Here is a 27,033-nt window from a genome sequence, read left to right on the forward strand (position 1 = left end):
AGTTATTATTGTTGTTGTCATCATTGTTGGATAGGACAGAGAGAAACGGAGAGAGGAGGGGAAGACAGAGAGGGGGAGAGAAAGATAGACACCTGCAGACCTGCTTCACCGCCTGTGAAGCGACTCCCCTGCAGGTGGGGAGCCGGGGTTCGAACCAGGATCCTTATGCCGGTCCTTGTGCTTTGCGCCACCTGCGCTTAACCCGCTGCGCTACAGCCCGACTCCCCATAGTTTACTTTTATTTCCAGTAAATTTAAACTTGTTCATAAGCATCTACTATATGTGTGAGACCCTGTGCCACATTCAAATTCATAATAAATTGAGGACTCAAGGATAAAAACAGTAAACAGTAGAGTCTTATGCTTGAATGTCCCCTTGAAGGGTATATAATTAAGCCTCCTAAGTTATGTTAAAGAGCTTGGTTACATTATCCCTGCCAGTTTCTACCTAGCCTAGGAGACATGCATGTGTCTTCGGATAGAAGCCTATATTGTTTTTTCTAGAATGTTATACCCCAGATGTTGACCAGATAAGTTTCCTCTAACTTTACCCACTGGCCCAGATCTTTGCTCTTGCAACAGGCAGAACAAGTTGATTTCCCCTTTCCCACAACACAGCCTACCTCATATCTGAAGGCTACCATCATTCCTTTTTGTTGGAATTATAGACTTTTGTTGTTACTAGTTTTAAAGGGAATAGCATCAGGAACAGAGTAACAGTGAAGAACCATCTCCCCGCTGTTGATACTTCTCTAAAGTCCCCAGCTATTTCAGCCATCACATTTTACCATTAACTCGAGTAACATCCATAAGCCTTGCTAAATTTGACCTAACCTTCAGACTCCTCAAGATTCAATAACCTTTAAACACCATTATGTGCTTGGCACTATGAAATATTAAGAGAACAAGGAAATTAAGGCATGGTCTTTCTCAGTTCTACTGATTGATGTGAGGACCCATGACTGCAGTATGATCTACTTTTGAGAACACTTTAATAAATACCCACTTCTTCCATCCATCACAGCTACTGCCCTGCTCAGGTTTATCTTACAGTTTAGGAGCGGTTCTTGCCCATTCATGGAAATAATAGATAAAAATGATGGGAAAACAGAGATAAATACAGACCCCTGAGGCAGATCCCTGAAAATAACTATGTGCTTTGAAATACGACTCTTTGGGAAGGTGTGTTTAACCAGCTATGTCTTTGCCCATTTGTGTTATTTCTAGGTCTGTGTCTTTCTTTCTCAAGGGAATTGTGAAATGCATGAGGCAAAGCTAGACACCCCATGTCATTGAATAAATACCTTCTCCTCATCTACCCAGTTATAAACCCTGTCAGAGAAATGGCTGAAGTCGTTGATATCTTCTTCCTTAATGAGCCCCTAATGGCTTCTGGTGTTTCTGCCACCTCATGGGGAGAAGGGAGACTTCCACACAGGTTGCAGAAAGAGCTGGCTGACCAGGGTTAGAGCTCCACCCTGGATAGGTATCCCCGTTGCCATTTCAGCCACACTCCACATTTCTGGTGGGATATGAATAGTCACTACGTCTAGTCTATCTTCCATATCACCTCCGACTTCTGATTAGCACAGTTGCTTGGTAACTGCCAAGGACTTAGCATTGATTTATCACCCATCATCACTGATTGCTTCATACTGAAGATTGCTGACCCCAAAATTGTACCCCAAACTGCAAGTAAGGCTATGTCCAAGATTTTATCAGACTGCTTCCCTTCCCCCAGCCTTTTTCAGATATTACACAGGGGGAGTGTGTGATTGTTTACAGTATAATTGCTGGCACATCTCTCTCCTCTTGTCCCCTTGATGGGTGTCTGCAGAACACTCACCATCAACTTATATCCTTTCCCACCATCTTATACCAGCACCCCAAATCCCCCAGCCCTTTCCCTCCCCTCGCCCCCCTCACAGTCATGGGTTTTGATGGAATACACCAAACCCTGTCCAAGTTTTACTCTATGTTTTCCTTGTCTGTCTTTGTTTCTTCCGTTCTGCCTATGAGTGAGATCGTCTGGTATGCATCTTTCACTTCTTGGTTCATCTCATTGAGCATGATTCCTTCAAGCTCCATACAAGATGAGGAGAAGAAAGTGACTTTATACTTTTTGACCACTGAGTAGTATTGTACTGTGTATATATAACTTCTTCGTCTCGCATCTGTTGTTGGACATCTAAATTGCTTCCAAATCTGAATTGTTGCAAAGTATGCTGCTATGAACAGAGGTATACACAGATCTCTTGAGATGACTGTGCTTGCTTTCTTTGTATATATTGCCAGGTCTCAGGGCAGACTTGTTTCCAGCCTTCTGAGAATTCCTTGACTGCTCTCTGTGGGGGTTAGGCAAATGTGCATCCCCACTCCACTGTCACTGTCACCAACCAAAGGGCCTGGGTGTGACACTGGAGGAAGTGGGCCAGGCTGGACCCTTTGATACTTGGCACATATGTCCCTATGTCCACATTTCAGAACTTACTGCTCTGAGTTGACTCAATGGGCAAGGATTGGTGCAGGGGAAAAGACCTTATTGTCAAGTGTTGCCAATCTGAGAAGATGGCAGAGTCCTGTCTCAGACACTCATCTTCCTCTAGGCCAGCATTCAGATGTATATAAAGAATAACTCAGATCAGTGGGTCATTGACAGGGAGAAAAGGGGGTCTAGTCCCACAGCAACTGTGCAACTGGCTTCAGTGATTAGATGAATCTCCCATCACCAGGACACAATCCCCAAGTCAGTGTGGTGTGTTCCGTATAAAGCTTTAAGACGCTTTGCGAAGCACCCTCTGCGCGTCAGCCCCCAAACCTTTTCAGCGGGGCTTCTTGTCTCATGCTTTCCCGTTTATCCGTGACTAGCCCTGAGCTCTGATACCCTCAGTGCTTGAGAGTCTTCTTCACCACCAGCATCAGGTCAGGCGAGGACTGAGAGGGAGAAGGAGATGGTGGTACTGCAAGATGGAGTCTTCTCGGATTTGGCTCCTTTTCTCTTCCTTCCTTTCTTCCTTCCACCCTCCCTCCCTCCCTCCCTCCCTCCCTCTCTTTCTTTCTTTCTTTCTTTCTTTCTTTCTTTCTTTCTTTCTTTCTTTCTTTCTCCCTTCCTTCCTTCCTTCCTTCCTTTCTTTCTGTCTTTCTTTTCTAACTGAGGTCCTGGGTCTGTACAGCTCCACCATTCTTGGTAAACTTTTTATTCATTTCTTCGATAGAAGATGAGAAACAGGGAGTCGGGCAGTTACACCGGGTTAAGTGCACATAGTGTGAAACACCAGGAGTGGCATAAGGATCCTGATTCAAGCCTCCAGCTCCCCACCTGCAGTGGGGGGTCACTTCACAAGCAGTGAAGCAGGTCTGCAGGTGTCTGTCTTTCTCTCCCCCTCTCTGTCTTCCCCTCCTCTCTCCACTTCTCTCTGTCCTATCCAACAACAAGAACGATAGCAGCAACAATAATAACAATAACAGTGGGGGGGAAATGGCCACCAGGAACAGTGGATTCATGGTGCAGGCACCAAGACCCAGCAATAGCTCTGGAAGCAGTAAATAAATAAATGAGAGATACAGAGGGTGGCACACATGGTTGATCGAATGTGTTACAATGTGCGAGGATGGGGTTCAAGCCCCCGGTCAGCCCCCACCTGCAGGGGGAAAGTTTTACAAGTGGTGAAGCAGGGCTGCAGATATCTGTCTCTCTTCCTCTCTATCACCTCCTCCCCTCTCAATTTCTGACTGCCTCCATCCAATACATAAATAAAGATAATAAAAAAATGAGACTGAGAGCTAGATGAGAGAGAGAGAGAGAGAGAGAAAGAGCAGCACTGACCCACTGCTCATGAAGCACCCTCATTCACTTCCTTGCTGCCAGTGGGGGCCAGACCCTTACAACTGGATCCTTGTGCATGGTGTGTGCCATCTGCCAAGGAGCCCAGCCCCTTGCCTGTTTATTTTCTAACAACTGCGTACATACCGCCACAAAGGGGGCTGACGGTGTCACAGCAGGTTAAGCGCACATAGTATGAAGCACAAGGACCCAGTTCGAGCCCCCTGGCTTCCCACCTGCATTGGGGACACTTCACAAGTGGCAAAGCAGGTCTTCAGGCATCTCTCTCTCTCTCTCTCTCTCTCTCTGTCTCTCTCCCCCTCTCCCCCTCCTTTCTTAATTTCACTGTGGCTTATCCAATAATATAGAAAACATAGCCACCACCAGGAGCAGTGGATTTGTAGTGCTGGCACATAATACCAGCAATCAATCTGGAGGCAAATAATAATAATAATAATAATAATAATCGCCATGGTAGGACCAGGGAGACAGCATAATGGTTATGCAAAGTCCTTTCATGCCTGAGACTCTGAATGCCCAGGTTCAATTCTTAGCACCGCCATAAGCCAAAGGTGAGCGGCGCTTTTGGTAAATAAATAAATAAATAAACAAACAAACAATCACTATGTCAGATCAAGAGAGAGGCACTAACAAGGAAGGAAGGAAGAAGAGATATGCTTTTTTTTTTTTTTTTTTTGTCTGCCATGTCCTCAAGCCTATGTTATTCCACTCCTCCTGGCCTGGTAAAAAAAATTTTTTTTCAAATTTCAGCCAGAGAGAGACGGATATAACCAGAAATAAAGAACAGAGATGGGACGCCAGACCAACTCCCTGCCATTCATGAAGTTTCCTATGTGGTGCTGGGGCTAGAACCCAGTCCCTGGGTGTATTGACATGTGCACTGTGCTGATAGGCTTGGCCCCTGAGGTACACCTTTCTGAGCAGTACCAGTCGCTAGATTACACACACACACACACACACACACACACACACACACACACACACACACACACTAAATTCTGCACCTTATCCTGAGGAGCCTTCCACAGAGATTGCAATAACAGACACCCAAAGGCATCAGGAAATACCCCAGCTTTTTAAAGGCCAGCTAATGAGTTTTAGACATGATTAATACAAGGAAGGCCAATAGAAATGCATTTGAGGGGCACTAAGGCTGGCCCATGGGCCACTATTCTGAAGCCACTTTGCTGTAAATGTTATCTTCCCTACCAGGTAACAGTATGGAAAAAAAATAATCCATGAGGTCGTCATTTGCTCTTGAATCATCACAGTCCAGTGTCATTCTTGGCAGGTGATGCAGGCCAGTTTTGCAGAAGAAAGGTTTGGACACCTGGATTTGCAGCTGCTCCTGGCAGAAAACTACTTGGGGGTGATTTTTTTTTTTTATGTCACAGGACTGATAGGCACGTGCACACATGCACACGTGAAGAGCACTGCATCCTCCAAATGTGTCTCCATGTTAGACATTTCAGTGGATGGAAGCATGTAAGAAGTTCCTTTTAGTGTGGGAAATACAAAACTAGAGGTCTGAAACATCATTTTCATTAGGGGCTTTAGATATTACTATGCTTTTTTAACAGGTTTATTTATTTTCAATGGAGAGAGAGACCAGAGCACTGTTTACCTCTGATATGCAGTAAAATCAGGGATCAAACCTGGAGTCTCTAGCATGCAGGTCTGGAGCTATAATACTGAACTTTCACTCGCGAGCCTTAACTATAAACGTGCCTGCATTCCATTGATCTGTCTATACACGTGGATGTTTAGAATTTCATCAGGGGGAAGAAAATCAGTGAATACTGAATTGGGCTTTTCAGAACTCATAGATCCACAGAGGAAACAGCTTTTAAAAATATATAGGGAGTCGGTCGGTGGTGCAGCAGGTTAATCGCACGTGACACAAAGTGCAAGAACTGGCGTAAGGATCCTGGTTCGAGCCCCCGGCTCCCCACCTGCGGGGGGGGGGGGGTTCGCTTCACAGGCGGTGAAGCATGTCTGCAAGTGTCTGTCTTTCTCTCCCTCTTTCTGTCATCCCCTCCTCTTTCCATTTCTCTCTGTCCTATCCAACAACGACGACATCAATACCCACAACAATGTTAAACAACAAGGGCAACAAAAGGGAAAATAAATAAATAAATATAAAAAATACATATATATTAATTTTTATTATCTTTATTTATTTATTGCATAGACAGCCAGATATTGGGAGGGAAGGGGGTGTTAGGAAAGGGAGAGAGACAGATAGACACCTTCAACACTTCAACACCTTCAACAGCTTCACCACTCACAAAGCTTTCCCCTTGCAGGTGGGGACTAGGGGCTCAAACCTAGGTCTTTGCACACTGCAACATGTGCACTCAACCAGGTGTTCTACCGCCTGGCTCTAGGAAACAGCTTTTAAATTACAGTTAAAGGGGAAAAAGAGCTTAGTAGAATAATCACCGCATGCTTACGTTTTTATTACAAACTGAGAATTTAGATAGTAATTGAACATGGTGCTGTTTTAATGTCTAGGCTTATCAGAAGGCTACTGCCATTTCCCTCAACAATTGTGTGGTAAATTACAGTGCACCAATGTGACCCTTGACTCAGAGCCAAACTTTTTTTGACAAGTCCACAATTAACTTATTTGAATGTATGACCTTTGGCAGAACAATTAAACTCTCTTTTGATTTCCTTTCCTTTTATTTCTTTCTTTCTTTCTTTCTTTCTTTCTTTCTTTCTTTTTTTTTGCTGGTAAAATAAAGATCAGCTGTAATTTTTAAAAATCTCTAAAGTGTTATGATAATACATAATTAAATGTGAAGTTTTCTTTAAGAGGAAACAGTGGACCAGACAGGCAGAACACCGTTCCTCCTGAAGTTTGCGAAGAGAGAAATAAAGGAATGCCACCATGAGCCCAGTGGGACTTGGCTCAGGCACAGGTTTGATCCCAGCCACCGCTACATTCAAAGGATGCTTCAGTGCAGTGGCCTCTATCTTTCTCTCTCTCTCTCTGTCTCTCTCTCTCTCTCTGTATCTGTATCTGTATCTTAGAACTGAAAGAATAGCATCAGAAAGTAAATTCAGGGGAGTCAGGGTGTAGTGCAGCGGTTAAGCACAGGTGGCGCAAAGCTCAAGGACGGGCGTAAGGATCCCGGTTTGAGCCCCAGCTCCCCATCTGCAGGGGAGTCACTTCCCAGGCGGTGAAGCAGGTCTGCAGGTGTCTATCTTTCACTCCCCCTCTCTGTCTTCCCCTCCTCTCTCCATTTCTTTCTGTCCTATCCAACAATGATGACAACAATAATAATAACCACAACAATTAAAAAAAAAAACAAGGGCAACAAAAGGGAATAAATAAATAAATAAATATTTAAAAAAGAAATTAAATTCAGATATAAAGGGGGAAAAACACATGTTTTATTTCTGGAAAGAGAGAATTAGCTTAGCTGATAGGGGGACCAGTCATACTGCACATGTGGCCCTGTGTCTCTCTCTACCTGAAAAAGGCATCCTGTAAGCTGTGAATTCAAGCCTGCAAAAGACCCCAGGTGAATATCTATATATTCCTAACAAAAAAGCAATAGCTTCAGATATAAAGGGCATTGACCAAAGCACTAGTGGGGGCAAATGCTGTGGAGGGCAAATGCAGAACAAAGAATAGAGTTTGGAAACTCCTCTCTGCAGGGATCAGAGGCCCAAGGGATAAGTCAGTATGAGTTTCAGGAAAAGTCATGTCTGAGGCGAAACAGAAAGCGGTCAGGAACCAGCCATACAGGGGGGACCTTGTAGCAGGTAAAGAAAAGAGCTTGTGGAGAAGTTTCCCTGCTCTAAGAAGCAGCAAGGAAGCTGGTTTGGTTTTTATAAAAAAGATGGAAGGGGGAGAGTAGATGGCAGATTTATAAAGAGGTAGCTGGTGGAGGATGGGTCCTCCTTACCTTTGTACTGATTTTGGCCTTATTCTTAAAAGACAGAGAAACACTTGAAGGATTTCGCGCAGAGAATTAACTCAATTTGGTTCAGACATTAAAAGCCAGGATGTTGTTTTGAGCTTGTCCAGCAATGGCAGGCAGAGCCAGCTAGAGTCTAGTTAGCACTTTCATAGAATCTTCTAGGCTAGAGATGATGCTGGCCTGGGCTGGAGTCAGAAGAGGCAATGAAATTAGTAGGACTGTATATTCTGAAGAAAGGGCAACAAAATCTTTTGATGGGTTGGGTGACACGTGAGATAAAAAGGAGCCAGCAAGACTCAGTCAGAGATACTGGCTGCAGAACTGGAGGGGACAGGCCATGGATGGTCAGGGAAGATGCTGAATAGAGCAGGTGTTGTGAAGACTCCATTGGCACATAGTAGGTTACATGTGGAGGTTTCAAGATACTGATAGGAGTCTGGAATTCAGGAGAGGGGTTTGGGATAAATGCATAAATTAGAAATTATCATCACAAAGCCATGTGACTAAATAATAAGACAATCTCTGGTGAAAATGCCAATGGCCTGCAGGTTAGAGTCGGGGTCTCCCTGTGACCACAGAACACAAAGAGGTTGAGGAACTAGCCACACAGTTGGGTAAAGAATGGCCCGTGAGGTATGGAGCACCATATCCTGAAAAGCAGGGGTGAAGGCATTCCCAGAAAGGAATACAAGCCTTGCCTACTACTGCAGACAAGTCAGATAGGGACTGAGAATCGACTTTAGATTGATCTTTGTGGAACTGGTCTGCCAAACAGGTTAAAAATTCAAAGACTCAAGGGAGTCAGGCTGTAGTACAGTGGGTTAAGCACAGGTGACGTAAAGCTCAAGGACTGGTGTAAGGATCCTGGTTCTAGCCCCCAGCTCCCCACCTGCAGGAGTGTCGCTTCACAGGCGGTGTAGCAGGTCTGCAGGTGTCTTTCCTTTTTTTTTAATATTTTATTTTATTTATTTATTCTGTTTTGTTGCCCTTGTTTTTTTTTTTTTTATTGTTGTAGTTATTATTGTTGTTGTCGTCATTGTTGGATAGGACAGAGAGAAATGGAGAGAGGAGGGGAAGACAGAGAGGAGGAGAGAAAGATAGACACCTGCAGACCTGCTTCACCGCCTATGAAGCGACTCCCCTGCAGGTGGGGAGCCGGGGTTCGAAGCGGGATCCTTATGCCGGTCCTTGTGCTTTGCGCCACCTGCGCTTAGCCCGCTGCACTACAGCCCGACTCCCCAGGTGTCTGTCTTTCTCTCCCCCTCTCTGTCTTCCCCTCCTCTCTCCACTTCTCTCTGTCCTATCCAACAATGATGACATCAACAACAATAATAACTACAACAGTAAAAATAAAGAGCAACAAAAGGGAATAAATAAATAAAATAAATATTAAAAGAAAGAAAGAAAGAAAGAATTCAAAGATTCTTACCTTGGGCATATGACATTGAGTGGAAAGGGCTTATAAATGGTATTGTTGAAAGCTGGGGGTATGGATCCACCTGCAACACCCGAGTCCAGCAGAGAAACAATTACAGAAGCCATCTGCCCCATCTTCTGCACTCCATAAAGAATTTTGGTCCAGGGACCAGGTGGTGGTACACCTGGTTGAGCGCACATGTGACAATGTACAAGGACCCAGGTTCCAGCCCCCGGTCCCCACCTGCAGGAGGAAAGCTTTGTGAGTGGTGAAGCAGTGTCGCAGGTGTCTCTCTGTCTCTCCCTCTCTATCACCCCCTTCCCTCTAGATTTCTTGCTGTTTCTATCCAATAAATAAAATAAAAAGATAATAAAAGTATTTTAAATAAAAAATAAGAATTTTGGTCCATACAGGGGTATGGTCCAACAGCAGAGATATGATAGGGGGAATATGGCCAGAGGGTTCTGAACCCCAATTCCATCAGGACCCCGAGAGAGAAGAAGATAAAGGGAGGGACATTCAGAAGTAATAATAGATGTAAATGTGCCTCGGAAAGGAAGAGAAGAAGGGAAAAATAAGTAAATATAGACAAGTATAGACAGACAGTTATAGAAATAATAGTTAACCCATGTCCTCAACCATGGGAGAGCGGCTGTAGCTTCCAGTGGAGTGACTGGGGACACAGAATTCTGCTGGTGGAGACTGTGCAGAATTATACCCTTGTTATCTTATAATTTTGTAAATCACCAACTAAATCACTAATAAACTTTAAAAAACATTAAAAAAAAAAAAAAAGAAATGGTGCTGTTGATATCATGCTTGGCTACATGCCTACTTCACCAAAGCTTCTGAGTTAAATGTATTTACATAAAATGCTGGCATATATGTGACAGTATTTCTAACATGAGGAACCATATCCAATAGCCTTGAACTTGACTAGAAAATGACTGTTCTCCTTCAAGCCACTACAGAAATAGGTCTCCTCTCTCTTCCCTGGGATGTCTGTACTTTCACCGGGTTTCAGTCAATTCAGTATCCAGCTTCCTCTTCTCTGCCTTAGACCTGGGACAGAGTTTACATGACAAGAAGTCTCTGAGGCAGATGGATGGGTGATTCCCTGTTGCTCAGTGACCTAGGAACTATGAACTCTGTAGCTTTTGCTTAAGTTCTCAGCTTTGTAGTAGTTCCGAATCCTAAGGTTACAGTATTTTTAACACCCAGAGGCAAAACAGGTCCAAAGAATGTGCATGAGTCTTCGCACCTAGTAGAAACCCCAGACCCCATTCAAAATGTCGGTGTTTAGCCCCACCAGGGTGTCCTGGAACCCCAGCCCTCCAGACCCCTGCCCCACTAGGGAAAGATAGAAACAGGCTGGGAGTATGGATCGATGTGCATAATTTTGGTGGTGGAAATTGTATCCTCTTATCCTGCAATCTTGTCGATCATTATTAAATCAATTTTAAAATGCTGATATACACTATGGAATGTTAAATAGAAAAAAAAAATGCCAGTGCTCCTATGAACACACTTGTTTAATGAATGGATTTATTTCCAGGAAACTGTCTTAGCAGAATTTACTGAGGGTTTTGTATTTTGTTGTGCAAAATGAGAAGTTTAACCAGGAACTCAGTTGATGCATTCATTTCCTTTGCTATGTTTATAAGAGGACCTGGGGTTTTATGACACTGTTCTCAGACTCTCAGGAACTAAAGGAGCAAGGGCCTCCTGACATGGGAAAAGATGGCCTTTGTTCTTCTCAGGGCAGTTGTCTACAGTTCAGGCGGGTCACGTGTTCTGGATCTATCCAGAAGGTGCCAAACTGGGTCATTTGGATCCTATTTCAGCAGACACTTGGATGGTTCCATTTTCAGGTGCACGCTTCTCCTTTATGGGAGGGCCTGAGGCGCTCCAGATGGCTCTGAGATAGAGAAGGGGAGGCACAGCACCTCGGTGTGACTCTCTGCCAAGCCTCCTTCCCATCTGCCTCCCTCACGCCATGTCTGTCTAGATCCAACCTAGCTTCTCAGCTTTGGACTCTGCTCACACGTCCCCTGTGCCTTCCTGTCTCTCTCCCTTCCTGTTGAACCCCAGTCTCTGGCCCACCAGTCGCCATTGGCTTCTTCCCATGGTCCCAGGATGAACACTGACCTGTATTTGATTTCTTCTCGGCCTTTTCCCTTCTTCTTCTTTCCTTCCAACTCTCCTCCAGGAAGCCCATGGATGGCATCTGTCTGTGAGACTTGACATTCTTCTCACACCAGATTGTTGCTACAGACATGGTAATGGGGTTTCCTCCATGCAGACCTGACCTGAACACCTTCTGCTAGAGCTTACATTCAAGTGTTTAGTGAACAGCACAACAAGTAGTGACTATGATCTTCTCTCTAGGGCTGAACTTGTCTCCAAACATTTCTAAGCATAGTTTGTCCATATATATATATATATATATATATATATATATATATATATATATATATATATATATACTTTATATTACAGAATTACATGTCAACAGGGGTTTGAATCCACACCATTCCCACCAGCAGAGTTCTGAATCTTCACTCTCCCCACTGCAATCCACCACAGTTCCCCTAAAGTTGTAGACGTGGGCCAACCATCTTCTCTACAACTCTCTGTTCACATTTATACATAGTTGCCCCTTCTTTTTCTGATTCAATTCTCTCTTCCCCTCTAAGCCGCTTGTAACATCGTAGCTACCTCCATATGTCCCTCTCCTTTCCCTTCTCTCTCTCTGGGTGCTGATGGAGCAGGGGGAAAGCTTCATGAGTGGTGAAGCAGGGCTGCAGGTGTCTCTCTGTGTCTCTGTCTGTCTCCTTCTCTATCTCCCCCTCTCCTCTGAATTTCTCTCTGTCTCTATCCAATAATAAATAAAATAAATAGTATTTTAAGAAATAATTTTGTCTGAGAGAATGGTGTCAGAATAGAGCTAGAAAGTGGGATTGAGGAAGGGAGTAGCTCCTGTTCTTATAAAAAAAAATATGTGGCTAAAATTTTTTTTGCCTCCATCTATCTTTTTCAGGGCCATATATATACATATACATACATATATATACATATATATACATATATATATATTCTACCTGCCACTAAAACAGACACTATTTTTCTATATTTCTATTTGTTATTAGTGATTACCAATGGCTTACAGATGATAAGATCACAGGATATAGTCTCACATTGCACTCACCAGGCGAGTTCTGTGCTCCTACCCTCCCACCTCCCAGAAATAACCACCATAGTTCCCACAAAGTCTTAGAATTTGTTTGATTCTGTCATTACTTCTTTCTTTTCTTCTTCTCCTCCTTCTTCTTTTAATCTTTATTAATCTTTTTTTACACCACTTCAGTCACCATAGGTCTGTGTCCCCATCCCCACCCCCACTGATAACCACCCTAGTTCCACCACAGTCTTAGAAATAGGTTGACATTTTGTTTGTTCACATCTGTATACTCAGTTGTCTATATTCCACATGTGAGTGTGACCATTCTGCATTGTCCTTCACCTCCTGACTTGCTTCATTGAGCAGCATCTTCTCTAGTTCCATCCACTTTACCCCAAAGACCACAATATCATCCTTTTTACTGCTGCATAGTACTCTGTTGAGTATATGTCCCAGAACTTTTATTTATTTATTTATTTGTTCCCTTTTGTTGCCCTTGTTGCTTTATTATTGTAGTTATTATTGTTGTCTGTCTTCGTTATTGGATAGGGCAGAGAGAAATGGAGAGAGGAGGGGAGGACAGAGAGGAAGAGAGAAAGATAGACACCTGCAGACCTGCTTCACCGCTTGTGAAGCGACTCCCCTGTAGGTGGGGAGCCGGGGGTTTGAACCGGCCTTCCACTGGTCCTTGTGCTTTGTGCTATGTGTGCTTAAGCTGCCGCGCTACCTCTAGACTCCTGTCCCAGAACTTTTTTTATCCAATCATCTGTTGAAGGGAATTTTGGTTGTTTTCAGGTTTTTGCTATTGTGAACCCTGGCCCAATATTTGTGGAACATACTACCCCTATCTTTCTATTAGAAGTGTTCCTTTATGCTTCCCTGCTAGGTTTTAAGCTCCTTGAAGTGGAAGTAGTGGGAGTCCTGAGATAAATACCAGCACCACCCACAGGGCCTCAGATCTAAGAGGGCCTGTTTGTCAGTGACTGAATCTGTTCATCCTGATGGCTGTGAAGGAAATGCACATAAATGTGTGGAAGAGAGAGACAGGCAGTGCACATCGATTTGCCCACTCCTGCACAGAGCCAGAAGATGGAGCATAAAGACGGCAAGGGGTTCGACAGTTGTCAAAGAAGTCCTGAGTGACTGTGGGGCACATTCTAGGCTTCCAAGCTTACGCAGGTGCTGTCCTTGCCCTGATGACTCAGTCTTGGTCTATTGAGCCTGGTGTCTGTTCCTCTTCTTCCAGAATATGCTCATATTGGGGAGCCTCCATCTAGACAAGTGTCCAGCTTCTGTGAACTCATGGCTGCTAGTATAATACTCATCCCAAGGAGACTAAGAAGCATCTGTAAAGGAAGCCTTGTCACTTAAGTCTTAAAAGCCATGCTATTCCCAGTGCAAGGCTCTGCTTTATTTATTTATTTTTTTATTTTTAAAATATTTATTTATTTATTTTCCATTGTCCTTGTTGTTTTTTATTGTTGTTGTAGTTATTGTTGTTATTGTTATTGATGCCCTTGTTGTTGGATAGGACAGAGAGAAAAATGGAGAGGGGGTGGGAGATAGAGAGGGGGGAGAGAAAGACAGACACCTGCAGACCTGCTTCACCGCCTGTGAAGCGACTCCTCTGCAGGTGGGGAGCCGGGAGCTCGAACCAAGATCCTCACGCCAGTCCTTGTGCTTAGCACCACGTGCACTTAACCCGCTGTGCTACCGCCCGACTCCCTCTGTTTTCTTTATTTGCTGAGGGGAGTGATGCTTCACAGTGCAGTCACTGGCACATGTGTGCAGCTTCATTATGCACCGGCCCCCAAGGTTTCCTCCTTCTCCCTGCCGCCCTCCTTCCTCAGAGTCCTTTACTTTGGTGCAGACATGCACTGTGTCCAGTCCGCGCTCCACTTTGTGCTCTCCCTCCCCATCCTTCCTAGTTAAGTCCCATGATGAGTGGCTGGATCTTGAGGACATCATATTAAGGGAGTTAAGACTGTACTTTAAAGGTAGGTCTTCATTTGGAGGGTCTTGTGATAAGACAGAAGCAAAGGTAGCATGGATTTCAGCAAAGCTGTTGTACCCCCACCCCCCTAAGGCAGAGACCCCCCCAATCATGCACCCTCTGCCAGTTCTGTGCTAACTGAGGTCCAGGCACTACACACAAGCCCTGCTGGCTGTGGGGCTGGCTTCTCCTCACAACCTTGGACTTTCTATCACTGTCCTTAAAGACCACGCTAATAGCTTGACTCCACACATCATCATTTTCTTAACTTGCAGCTGGGCTCATCTCTCCACACTTGGCATACAAATCAGTGAGCATGCCATCTCCTCTGTCTTTCCCTACCCCCTCTCTTTCTGATAAGCTATGACAACAGAAATAGCAGTGAGGGGTCAGGCGGCGCTGCACCAGGTTACACTCATGCACAGACACACACTACGGTGGACAAGGAGCTGGGTTCAAGCCCCTAGTTCCCACCTGCAGGGGGAAAGCTTCACAAGTGATGAAGCAGGGCGGAAGGTGAAGGTATCTCTCTTTTACCCTCTCTATCTCTCTTCCTTCTCACTTCTCAAAAATAAGTAAGTAAATAAACAGATAACTAAAATAGCAGTGCCCACCAGCCCTTGCGTAGGCCATGATTTTAAATGAGCAAGAAGACCAGCCACCTACAAAGAAGACGGCTGAGCAGCTGGCCAGAAAGAATTCTGCTCCCAGCCGCGGGCTGGTGCCGGGCTGTTTGATTTTCCTCCCGAGTGGAAGGACAGGAACTTCCTGTACAGGAAGAGGGTGAGAGGGTGGTGTGTGCGGGAGACGAGGGTCCCAGTCTTCCAGCCCTTGAGTGAGCTTCACTTGAGGACGTTTTAGAAAGGAGCAAAGCACTGGAATACAGGCTGTGCTTGGACAGCTTCCAACACACTTCAGAAAGTTCAGGAACAGCCCTGCTAAGCCACCTGCAGTTTCTGCTTTCCTGGGGAGAGGCGCCGATCCCTGGTCTCAGGGTTCAGGAGTTAGTTGCGGCAAATTTTTATATCAGACACTAAGGCATTCTCTTCTGAGTTAATGCAGTCACAGGAGGGAGCCCAGGGGATCAGGCTGGAGGCCTTGCCAGGTCACTTAGCTCCAGGAGAGGTGTGGGGACAGCGGCTACTTTGTACTGAGGTCTTGAGTACCTGACTCCACATATATTTGTCTGGAGTGAGTGTGTGCGTGCGTGTGTGTGTGTGTGTGTGTGTGTGTGTGTTAGATAGATAGATAGATAGATAGATGATAGATGGATAGATAGATAGATAGATAGATAGATAGATAGATAGATAGATAGATATCCTAGTAAAAACCTGAAGAGACCAAATTCAAATGTAAGATGTGAATCGTACATTTCAGAGTTCTTTCTTCAATGAAATAATGAACACCCTTACTGGAAACTGACCTTATGTGGACAGAGGGGCAGTGCAGTGACAGAATCAGGACTTGCCAGAAGGAGGTTTCCGGTTACATCCTGATGACCACCTATGCTCTGTTTTTCTCTCTTCCTATATCATGGGTGTATGAATGGATGCAGGAATGAGTGGAAGTATTTTTAAAAAGAAAATGCCTTGGCCAAGTGGTGGTGCACCCAGTTAAGCACACATAATTCTATGCACAAGGGACTTCTCAGGGATCCGGGTCCGAGCCCTTGATCCCCACCTGCAGTGGGAATGTTTCATGCCAGTGAAGCAAGTCTGCTGGTGTCTCTCTGTCTGTCTCCCTCACTATCTCTTCCTCCTCTTTCGATTTTTCTCTGTCCTAACCAATAGAATGAGAAAAAAGGGCCTCTAAGAGCAGTGGATTCATAATGCCAGCACCAAGCCCCAGCGATGACCGTCAAGAAAAAAAATAAAGAAAAAAAATTGCCTTTACAGTTCAGAGAGAAGCTAACCTGGTGAGGCATATGCTTTGTTCAGCGCAGAGCCCAGGTTCGAGCCCTAACACTGCACGGAAGTGCTATGTACTGTGACATTTCTCCCTCCCTGCTCCTCTGAGTGTCTTGAAATTTGGAATGAAAACAGTGCTGTGGTAGAAGTGGAATTGCTCACATGCAAGGTTTTGACGCCGCACATGAAAATGACTGTGGTGGGGATGCTATACACATGAAAGCTGTGAAGTAAGAGAGACTCAGAGGTAAAGAGGTACTGGGACAAAGGTTTCAGAACTGCCTTTTCCTTTTCCCAAAATGGTAATAAAGGGAAAACCGAATCATTTGCTGTGAGTTTGTGAGAATGATTTGGAGAGCTCACTGGAGCAAAAAGGCCATTTATGAGCTAACGTGGGCCTGTCATATCCATTGTGTTTATTTCAGAACCTGAAATTTACCCTGAGTGAATATTAACAGGAGGAAAAAAAAAAAACAGTACTGGTTCTGCCATTTGCATTAGCCAGCCAGTTCAGTTTTCCTTTATCTACTAAAGTGAATTTAAGTGTTTTCTTTTCTAGAAAATATTTTTTTTTAGATTTCTACCTTTTTTTCCTTTTTATTTGATAGAAACAGAAACTGAGTGAGAAGGGAGAGGGAAAAAGATATACCAACAGACATGCTTCACATTTCAAGAAGTTTTCTCCCTGCAGGTGGGGACCAGGTGTTTGAACCTGAGTCCTCGTGGATAGCAGTGTCTAAACTCAGCTAGCTGTGCCACTGCTCAGCCCCCAATCATGCAAATTTTTTAAAAAATAAAACACTTAAAGTACTTTATTTATTGGATTGAGACAGAGAGAAATTGAGAGGGAGAAGGAAAGAGAGAGAGATGGAGAAAGACAGGAAGTCAGATGCCTAAAACATGGCTTTACTTTTTTCAAAGCTTCACTCTTGCAGGTGGAGAGTGGGGGCTTGAACCTGAGTCCTTGTGCATTGTAACATGTGTCTCTACCAAGTGCCCCAACTGCTTGATGTCTAGAGTATGCATTTTCACTTTCCAACTTAGGCTTCTCCCTTGAAACATTACTGCTGTTGCTGAGACCTTTTATCTTGATCTCAATTTGCAGTGTTCTCATCCATAACAAATGTTTGCTTGTCTCATTGTTTTTCCTTACCTTCTAGTTATAGAAAGTCTAGGCCGTGGTATTTGTTGGAGCCGCTGGAATATCGTGAGTGTATCAAACAGTATGCAACGGTGTCTCTAGGTCAAGAGTGTCGATGGATTTTTTTCTCTTCCACTCCCAGGTTTCCACATTTATTCCAGGAAGACCAAGAATCAGGCTCCTTCTTAAAAATTATCTGATTGCAATTTATGATGAACAGTCCACAGGGGTTGTCTAAGTGTGAGCATAGGTCTAGAATCAAGAAGAGAAACTATCGCCAGCACATGAAGAAATCTGCAAAGATTTCTCTATTAAGGACTTTTTTTTAAAAAGCTGTATTTAATTTGAGCTATAACTTGAGCTCTTTTAAGGGAGGGTGGGGTGGTTTAGTTAATTTTGCATTTTCCAACTAGAAAAAGGTTGTTCCCCCATCCCCCTCGTGACCAAGTTACTGACCACTTGACACACAGGACAGAATGATGAAAAGTGTCTGGACACCACATACATGCTCCTTGGCAGCTATGCAAATGCCTTGAAGGGCAGGGAGGCGTGACTTGAATAGAATGACAGGCAGTTCCCCTGCAGCCTGATGGAGCAGCGCCACCTACTGCACATAAGCTTCCTTGCAAATTGATGTGCAGAAATTGATCATGGCCGACCTCACTAAGAAGAAAACGGTCTCCATTCAGTCTGTTCTCTTGTGAGACAGACCTCTGGTTCCAGCTATTGAATTGTTTTCTGATATGTATTTGGCTACCCATTCATATGGAGAACAATAAATTAGAAAGCGGGAGAAAAATGGTAAAGAATATTAATGTCTAGCTCCCTCCCCCATCAATTTCTCTGTCTATCTAAAATAACTAAGTAGAAATATAGAGAGAGTCTGCCTTCTGGATTCCTGGTGGGATGTCTCTTGTTCTTGAAAGCAGTCTGATGTGTGTTTAACTTCTGCCTCACATTTATCAGTGGTGTCAGCATGGATAGTTAGAGGCTGGGCGGTGGCACACCAGTTAAGTGCACACATTTTGCCGTGCACAAGGACCCTGGTTCAGGCCCCCAGTCCCTACCTGTAATGGAGAGGGAGGCCTCACAAGTGGTGAAGCAGGTTTGCAGGTGCGTCTCTGTCTCTCTTCCTCTCTCTGTCTCCCTTCCCTATCAACTTCTCTCTGACTATCCAAAACAAATAAGTAAGCAAAAATACATATTAAAGAAGAATCAGTAGTTAAGCGGAGTTTGTGTATTGGGGACTGCTGCATAGCATTTGGGCCAGACTGCCACAGAGAATTCCACTGTTCTCTTCCTTCTCTGGTTTTCTTTCATTCTTTCTTTCTTTCTTTCTTTCTTTCTTTCTTTCTTCCTCCCTTCCTTCCTTTCTTTTTTTTAATATTTATTTTCCCTTTGGTTGCCCTTGTTGTTTTATTGTTATAGTTATTGTTGTTGTTGTTGATATTATTGTTGTTGAATAGGACAAAGAGAAATGGAGAGAGGAGGGGAAGACAGAGAGGGGGAGAGAAAGATAGACACCTGCAGACCTGCTTCACCGCCTGTGAAGCGACTCCCCTGCAGGTGTGGAGCTGGGGACTCGAACTAGGATCCTTATGCCGGTCCTTGCGCTTTGTGCCACCTGCACTTCACCCGCTGCGCTAGCACCTGGCTTCCCACTTTCTTTCTTTCTTTCTCATCATGGCCCCTAATTCTAAAATCTCCTCCATGCGCAGTTCCTGATGGCTTGAGCATACTGTGTGCATGACAGGACAGCTCCCCATGAGCTCTTAAATAGATTATTAACAAGAGCTCAGCATCTTACCAATTCGGGATCATTAATTTTTCTTTTAGCCATTTGGGTTGATTTCCTCTAGTCTATTACAACACAACATAAAACAAATAAGTGGCAGCAAATGTAGAACAGGAGAGATGAAGGGTGTTTTCATGGCTCCCTGCAATTCTTCCAAGGTCTGTGTTGGCAAGTGACCACTCCCATCACTCACTTCAGTGATGAAAAGATCCTATCATTTTAGCTCCAGCCTGGTAATTAATTGCCAGCATGCACTCATTTCTGTTAAGCTGCATTTGTCATGCCACTGCTAAATTATTTATATGTTAATGGAATGTCACACGGTCTTGAATTTATAATATTTGACATTTGTCAGATCTTTGGCTCCCAAATAAACTGATAGAATTTAACCTGTCACTACCTCAAATGCCGGAGTTTTAGCTAAATAATCGAAACACATTCAAAGTCTTGACATACAAAGAGCACAGATGGTTCAGTTTTGTGTTATGATTTGAAGAAAAATGCTTCCAATATTGTGGAATTTTTTTTTCTTTTGTTCTCAAGTCGTCTGGATCTTTCCAATATGGTAACCTTGGTGATTTTAATATAACTTAATTCATGGAGTCCCTACTCCGTGCTTCATACTAAGCTCTGCAGAGTCAATTATTTAAACATAAACTCTTTTTTAAAAAAATTCTTTATTGGAAGATTAATGCTTTGCAGTCAAGAGTAAAATACAATAGTTTGTTTATGTGAAACATTTCTCAGTTTTCCATAAAATAATTCAACCCCCACAAGGTCCTCCTCCACCATCAAGTTCCAGGACCTAAACCCTCCCCCCCACCACATACCCCAGAGGCTTTTACTTTGGTGCAGTACACCAACTCCAGTCCAGGTTCTGCTTTTAAACATTAATCCTTTGCCTTCAATGGGTGTCTGCTCTTCAGCACACAGACGACTGTGAACATTGGTAGTTCTAGACCAATAGAGACCAGGGTCTGGGGGCACAAGAGGACATAGCTCAGCCCAGATTTCTTTCAGTGGATGTGATGGGTGGGGAGAAAGGAAACTTCTTGGAAGAGGCACATTCTGAAAAAAAAAAAACTGCAGACAAGATCAAGTGCTGTCAGGAACATAGGTCTAGGTTGAACACTGCAGAATTAGTGACAGGATTTCCAAAGACATGGAGAAAACAAAGCAGAGCAGTTTTGAAAAGAGCAGAACTGAGCCTGGAGCCACAGATCTTGATGGGGCATCTCTCTGACTCCTTGCTCATAATTGCAGCTGGCAGAACAGATGGTCCTTTATCTCCAGGCCTGCCTTCCTTCTTCTCTTCTTCTTCAATTTTTTTAGTTTAATGTTTTTTTTTATTTTTAGAAAAATCCTTTGCAATTGCATTTTATATACACAATTATAATGAAACATTGGCCAGGAAATAACATCTTAAATGTATCATTGTAACTATTTTGAGGCACTGCTTTACTGGAGTGGGGGAGAATGTTGATTCTAAAACTGTCATCACAGGTGACAGGTTCTCCTCTCCCCAAACAGTTGTCAGCACACCATGCCCTCCACCATCTTGTCATCTTCCTCCACTGTAGGACTCTGCGTCCACAGTCGCTCTCAACACCCTTCCTAGCTCCTCCCTGGAGAGTCCTCATCTGCTTCAGTGTTCCGCAGCTTGATTCAAGTGTCTCCCGGATAACTGAGTCAACTAGAAAAGGAGCAACAGAGACAGAAGTCAGCAGGAGAAAGGAAACAGAATCCAGAAAGATGATTCAAAAGATGAATGGGAACCAAGAGCGGGTGCTTTGAAAGAATAAATAATAGTAAACCACTGGCTGGACTCACAAAAAGAAAATGGGAGAAAGCCATGATAAAAAATATTCAGGAGGGAGTCGGGCTGTAGCACAGCGGGTTAAATGCAGGTGGCACAAAGCACAAGGACCAGCGTAAGAATCCCGGTTCGAGCCCCGGCTCCCCACCTGCAGGGGAGTTGCTTCACAGGCGACTCCTCCTCTCTGTCTTCCCCTCCTCTCTCCATTTCTCTCGGTCCTATCCAACAATGACAACAACAATAAGTGCAACAATAAAATAACAAGGGCAACAAAGGGAATAAATAAAATAAATATTTTTAAAAAACATTCAGGAAGGAGAAAGATGGAATCACAACTAAAGATGGGGAGATACAAAAGTTCAGACATAAATAAAATGAACATCTCTATGGGAACAGATTGGACAACATAGATTAAATGGATGCATTCCTAGACTCACACCACCTTCCCACCTTGTCAAAGTAGACAGCTGAAGCCAGCCAATCACTAGAAGTTGAATCAGTCATCAAAAATCTTCCCAAGAATAAAAGCTCAGGCCCAAGTGGCTTTACTAACAAATTCTATAAGACTTTGAAAGAACACCTGTTCTCCTCAAACTATTCCAGAAAATAATAGAAGAGCAAACACATTCTGCCAAGCATGGTCTATGAAGTGAACATCACTCTGATCCCCAAAGCAGGAAAGGATCCCACCAAAACTACAGACCTTTATCCCTGATAAACACTGAGACAGAGGTCTTGAATAAGATCTTGGCAGATAGAATCCAGCAACATGCCAAGAGAATAGTTCACCAAGGCCAAGTGGGATTCATCTGTGGGAAACAGGAATGGTTCAACATCCACGAGTCAATCAGTGTAATTCATCCAATTAACAGAAAGAAAGATAAAGATCTCATGGTCATATCAATTGATGCCAAAAAGGCATCTGACAAGCTCTGACATCCATTTATGATAAAGATTCTCCAGAAATGGGGGGGGGGGATAAATAAGTAAATATATACCCACCTGTGTTTTCCCTTGATGTGTGTCTTCAATCCCATCTGTGAGTGCAGTCATCTGACATTCATTCTCTTTCTGGTTTATGTCATTTAACACGATTCCTTCAGGTTCTATTCAAGCTATGGTAGAAGCAGAAAACACACACACACACATACACACACACACACACACACACACACACAATACTTATCCAAGGAGTTCTATCCATATCTGTGTTCAATGCAGCATGATTTGCAACATCCTGAACTTGGAAACCACTCAAATGTCTGATGAGAGATGAGCGGTTTGAGAAGCTGAAGTTTACATCCACCAGGGCAAACTCTGCTGTGAGTCATAACAAGGTCTCTTCTCTTCCCCCCTCTCCCTTCTTTCTCAGTGGACTGGTACCAGCAGCTGCATCCGCTCATCCTGGGGCTGAAGGACTGCATGGGGGAGGTGGTGAACAGAGCCCGACAGTCCCTGACCTTCGTGCTCCTGCAGGAGCTGGCCTACAGCTTGCCCCAGTGCCTGATGCTGACTCTGAGGAGGGACGTGGTCTTCAGTCAGGCGGTAGGTGTCCCCTGTCCTTGTGAGTGCAGTGCTGGCTGACTTGGCATCTTCTTGGTGAGTGGATGCAGGTTTTTCACTTATGGGGTCTCAGTCCCTCTCCCTCTCCCTCTCCCTCTCCCTCTCCCTCTCCCTCTCCCTCTCCCTCTCCCTCTCCCTCTCCCTCTCCCTCTCCCTCCTCTTTTTTCAAATAGCTCCTAAGAATGAACCCAAGGTCTTGCACAAGCAGTTTCTCTGCCCAGATTTTTTTTTTTTTAAGAACGAGAGGAACAGACACAAAGAGGGGAGAGACTCCACCATCCACGAGGGGAGAGAACAGACACAAAGAGGGGAGAGACTCCACCATCCAAAGAGGGGAGAGAACTTCCCCGGTGTCATTCATGATGCTTCTGTGTGGTGTCAAAACTCAAAAGTAGACCCTTATGTACGGCAAGGCATGGGCTCCACTGGATGAACTATTTCCCAGGCAGACTCTCTGAATTGAAAAAAGACTTTTTCTTTTTTTTATTATTTTTATTTATTGGATAGAGACAGCCAGAAATTGAGAGTAAGGGGGAGAATAGAGAGGAAGAGAGACAGAGAAACACCTGCAGCCCTGCTTCACCACTTGTGAAGCTTCCCCCTGCAGGTGGGGGCCGGAAGCCCGAGCCAGGGTCTTTGTGCGCTGCGGCATGTGCGCTCAACTAGGGGTGTCAACACCACCCTTCTTTTCCTTTCTTTTTTTTTTTTAAAGAGCAGTGCTCAGCTCTGGTTTATGGTGGTATGGGGGATTGCACCTGTGACATTGGAGCATCAAAGCCTGAGAGCCTCTTTGGTGGCGCTATCTACCACCAACCAGGTCTCAACCTGGTCTTTCTTATTCACATTACCTGTGCACTGACAATCACATGAAAACAGCTCCTCAGGCCTTCAGTGGTTGTTTCTTTATTGTTACTATTGTTGTTATTTTTATTTTCCTTCTTGTTGCCTTTGCTGTTTTTTTTTAATTTATTTTTTATTTAAGAAAGGAAAAATTAACAAAACCATAGGGTAGGAGGGGTACAACTCCACACAATTCCCACCACCCAATCTCCATATTCCATCCCCTCCCCTGATAGCTTTCCCATTCTCTATCCCTCTGGGAGCATGGACCCAGGGTCATTGTGGGATGCAGAAGGTGGAAGGTCTGGCTTCTGTAATTGCTTCCCCGCTGAACATGGACATTGACTGGTCGGTCCATACTCCCAATAAACCCACTCCTAGTAGGGTGGGTCTCTGGGGAAGCAGAGTTCCAGGACACATTGATGGGGTCTTCAGTCCAGGGAAGCCTGGCCGGCATCCTGATGGCATCTGGAACCTGGTGGCTGAAAAGAGAGTTAACATACAAAGCCAAACAAATTGTAGAGCAATCATGGACCCAAAGCTTGGAATGGTGGAGAGGAAGTGTTGGGAGGGGTGTACTCACTGCAAACTCTAGTGTACTTCTGCTTTCAGGTATATATTTTGCAGTAGTTTATGGATACGTGTGAACATATGCTCTCTCTCACAGAACCTGGTCTATATCTAGGTTTTGGGACTTTGTTAGAAAGTGAACCACCTGGGATGGAATTAGAGAATACTATGAAAGGAAAGGTCTCACCCGAGTAATGAAGCTGAAGGGTTGTCATTCCACATGTGAAATCTCTGGACACAGTCTGAGCTGAAGCATGTTGAGGTGGCAATCATTGCGTTGATTAGGTTGCGATTGGCAGATGCAATATTATTTGATATGGATTGGGAGAGGCATGCGGGAAAGTGGGCCCTACCCTAAGGTTCCAGGACTGGGGAAAATATAGGCTCTATAGTGGAGATGTGAGGTTCCTGCTGTCTTAGGGTTCAAAAAGACAATGTATAGTTAATGTTCTCATCACATTATTTGGTAATTGGGTTAACTTTGAAAAATCCTTTTGTTAGGGTTTGCTGTATAGTTCCCAGTATCTTATATAGTGGTGCCACTGGTTGTTTCCGATCTACTTGGTCTAGGCTTTTGAAAGAGTCTGTATATCAAATACACAGCCTATATATTAAAAAGACTCAGTCTGTGTTTTAAAAACTTCGAGACATACAATTAATTTTCCCCCTCTCATATTAATTAACTAGTGATTTATATGACTACACTTTACTAGGAGTGTACATAAACACCATTCCCACCACCAAAAGACTGTGTCCCATCCCACCCACCCACTCCCACCCCCCACCAGCCCAAGAAGCTGCATATCTACCCCTCACCACAGGGTTTTTACTTTGGTGTCCTACTTTCAATTTAGTCAGATCCTGCTTTTAGTTTCCCTTTCAGATCTTCTTTCTCAACTTCTGTTGATGAGTGGGATCATCCCGTACTCATCTTTGTCTTTCTGACTTAGCTCACTTAACATAATTCCTTCTAGCTCTGTCCAAGATGCGTCAGAGAAGGTGGGTTCATTGTTCTTGATAGCTGCATAGTATTCCATTGTGTATATATACCACAGCTTTCTCAGCCACTCATCTGGTGTTGGGCACCTGGGTTGCTTCCAGGTTTTAGCTATTATGAATTGTGCTGCTATGAACACAGAAGTACACACCTCTTTTTGGTTGGGTGTTATGGAGTCCTTGGGGTATAACCCCAGGAGAGGAATTACAGGATCATATGGAAGGTCCATGTCTTGCCTTGTTAGAGTTCTCCAGACTGCTCTCCACAGAGGCTGGACCAATTTACATTCCCACCAGCAATGTAAAAGGGTTCCTCTGTCCCCACAGCCTCTCCAGCATTTGTTGCTGCTGTCCTTTTTGATGTATGCCATTCTTACAGGAGTGAGGTGGTATCTCAGTGTTGTCTTAATTTGCATTTCTCTGACAATCAGTGACCTAGAGCAGTTTTTCATATGTTTGTTAGCCTTTTGGATCTCCTCTGAGGTGAGTGTTTCGTTCATATCCTCTGCCCAGTTTTGGATGGGGTCATTTGCTTTTTTGGTGCTAAGTTTGCTGAGCTCTTTATATATTTTGGTGATTAGTTTCTTGTCTGATGTATGACATGTGAAGATCTTCTCCCATTCTGTGAGGGGTCTCTCTGTTTGTTTAATAGTTTCTTTGGATGTGCAGAAGCTTTTCAATTTATGTAGTCCCGTTGGTTTGTTTCTGCTTTAATCTTTCTTGCAGTTGGGTTTATTTCATCAAAGTTGTCCTTGAGGTGTAGGTGGGAAAGTGTTTTACCAATGTTTTCCTCTAAGTATTTGATTGTTTCTGGTCTAACATCCAGGTCATTGATCCATTTGGAGTTGATTTTTGTTTCTGGAGAGATAAAGTGGTTCAATTTCATTCTTCTGCATGTTTCAACCCAGTTTTCCCAGCACCATTTATTGAAGAGAGCCTCCTTCTTCCATTTAATACTCTGGGCCCCCTTATCAAAGATTAGATGTCCATAGGTGTGTGGCCTTTGTTGTTTTTTATTGTTGTTGTAGTTATTGTTGTTGTTATTGTTATTGATGTCATCATTCTTGGATAGGACAGAGAGAAATGGAGAGAGATGGGGAAGACAGAGGGGGAGAGAAAGACAGACACCTAGAGATGACCAGTCTCTGAACTAGACAGTACTGTCTCAGGACAGAGGAGAGAAGTGAAAGGAAGAGGCATCCGTGCTGCAGTGGCAGGTTCACAGAGAGGTGGGGCTGTGTGCTTAGCATGATACGTGGTGAGCTGGAATTGACAAGTGGGATGTGCTGTTCTGTCAAGATGATTGATTGATTGATTGATTGATGACAGAGGGAGAGAGGCAGAAGAAGAACTAGAACATCACTCTGGCATATCTGGTGCTGAGAATCGAACTCAGGACCTTGTTATACAAATCCTCTCCTCTGCCACTTGCCCCACCTGCCCAGCCAGCTTGAGTCTGTTTGTAACACCTTATCTGCACAGCTCCTTCATGAGTCCCCCCTGCCTGTTTGTTTTGTTTGAAGGGCACTGGGGTTTAAACAGATGGTCAGACAAGGCCATCTCCTCCTCCCACACCCACCCCGACCTGTGACACTGAGGCTAGTGTCCATCCCAGTAGTCCTGCCAGGTCAGTCCTTCCCTCTTCCTCCAGCCTCCATGCCATGCCTGAGTTAGATATGGACAGGCCCCGGGAGGGAAGGGATAAAGACCTTCCTCTTCCCCTAACCCTTTCATGCCTTGTTCACCCAGCAAATGGAACTCTGTGCTAGGTGTTACGTTCTGCACGCTACACACTTCTTCACGTGCCCTTTCTGTGACTCTGTAGTCCTTCGATTACATGTACCAAAACAAAACAAACAGACAGAACCCAAAATTCATGATAATAAAACTTCAGGCCATCAGTTAAGTTCTGAGGATACACTGCTCTACATGGTGGACACAGGATTTTCAGACACATAAGCCTGAGGCCCTGCCTCAGCCCCTTTCTTTTATTTTTTTAATTTTTTTTTAATTTAAGAAAGGATTAATTAACAAAACCA

At 44.1% G+C, this 27,033-nt stretch overlaps 1 protein-coding gene across 7 annotated transcripts in view; it reads left to right on the forward strand.

The window, feature by feature from the left end:
* INPP4B (inositol polyphosphate-4-phosphatase type II B) overlaps positions 1-27,033 on the forward strand; it is a 672,916-nt gene that overhangs the window by 354,357 nt on the left and 291,526 nt on the right. For all 7 annotated transcript variants that reach the window (XM_060179039.1, XM_060179034.1, XM_060179038.1 and 4 more), the window contains exon 17: positions 22,398-22,570. In XM_060179039.1, the coding sequence (XP_060035022.1) occupies positions 22,398-22,570 (173 nt within the window). The remainder of the gene's footprint in view (positions 1-22,397; positions 22,571-27,033) is intronic.

Source organism: Erinaceus europaeus, chromosome 19, assembly GCF_950295315.1.
Source record: "Erinaceus europaeus chromosome 19, mEriEur2.1, whole genome shotgun sequence".
In the NCBI taxonomy this organism is placed as follows: Eukaryota; Metazoa; Chordata; class Mammalia; order Eulipotyphla; family Erinaceidae; genus Erinaceus; species Erinaceus europaeus.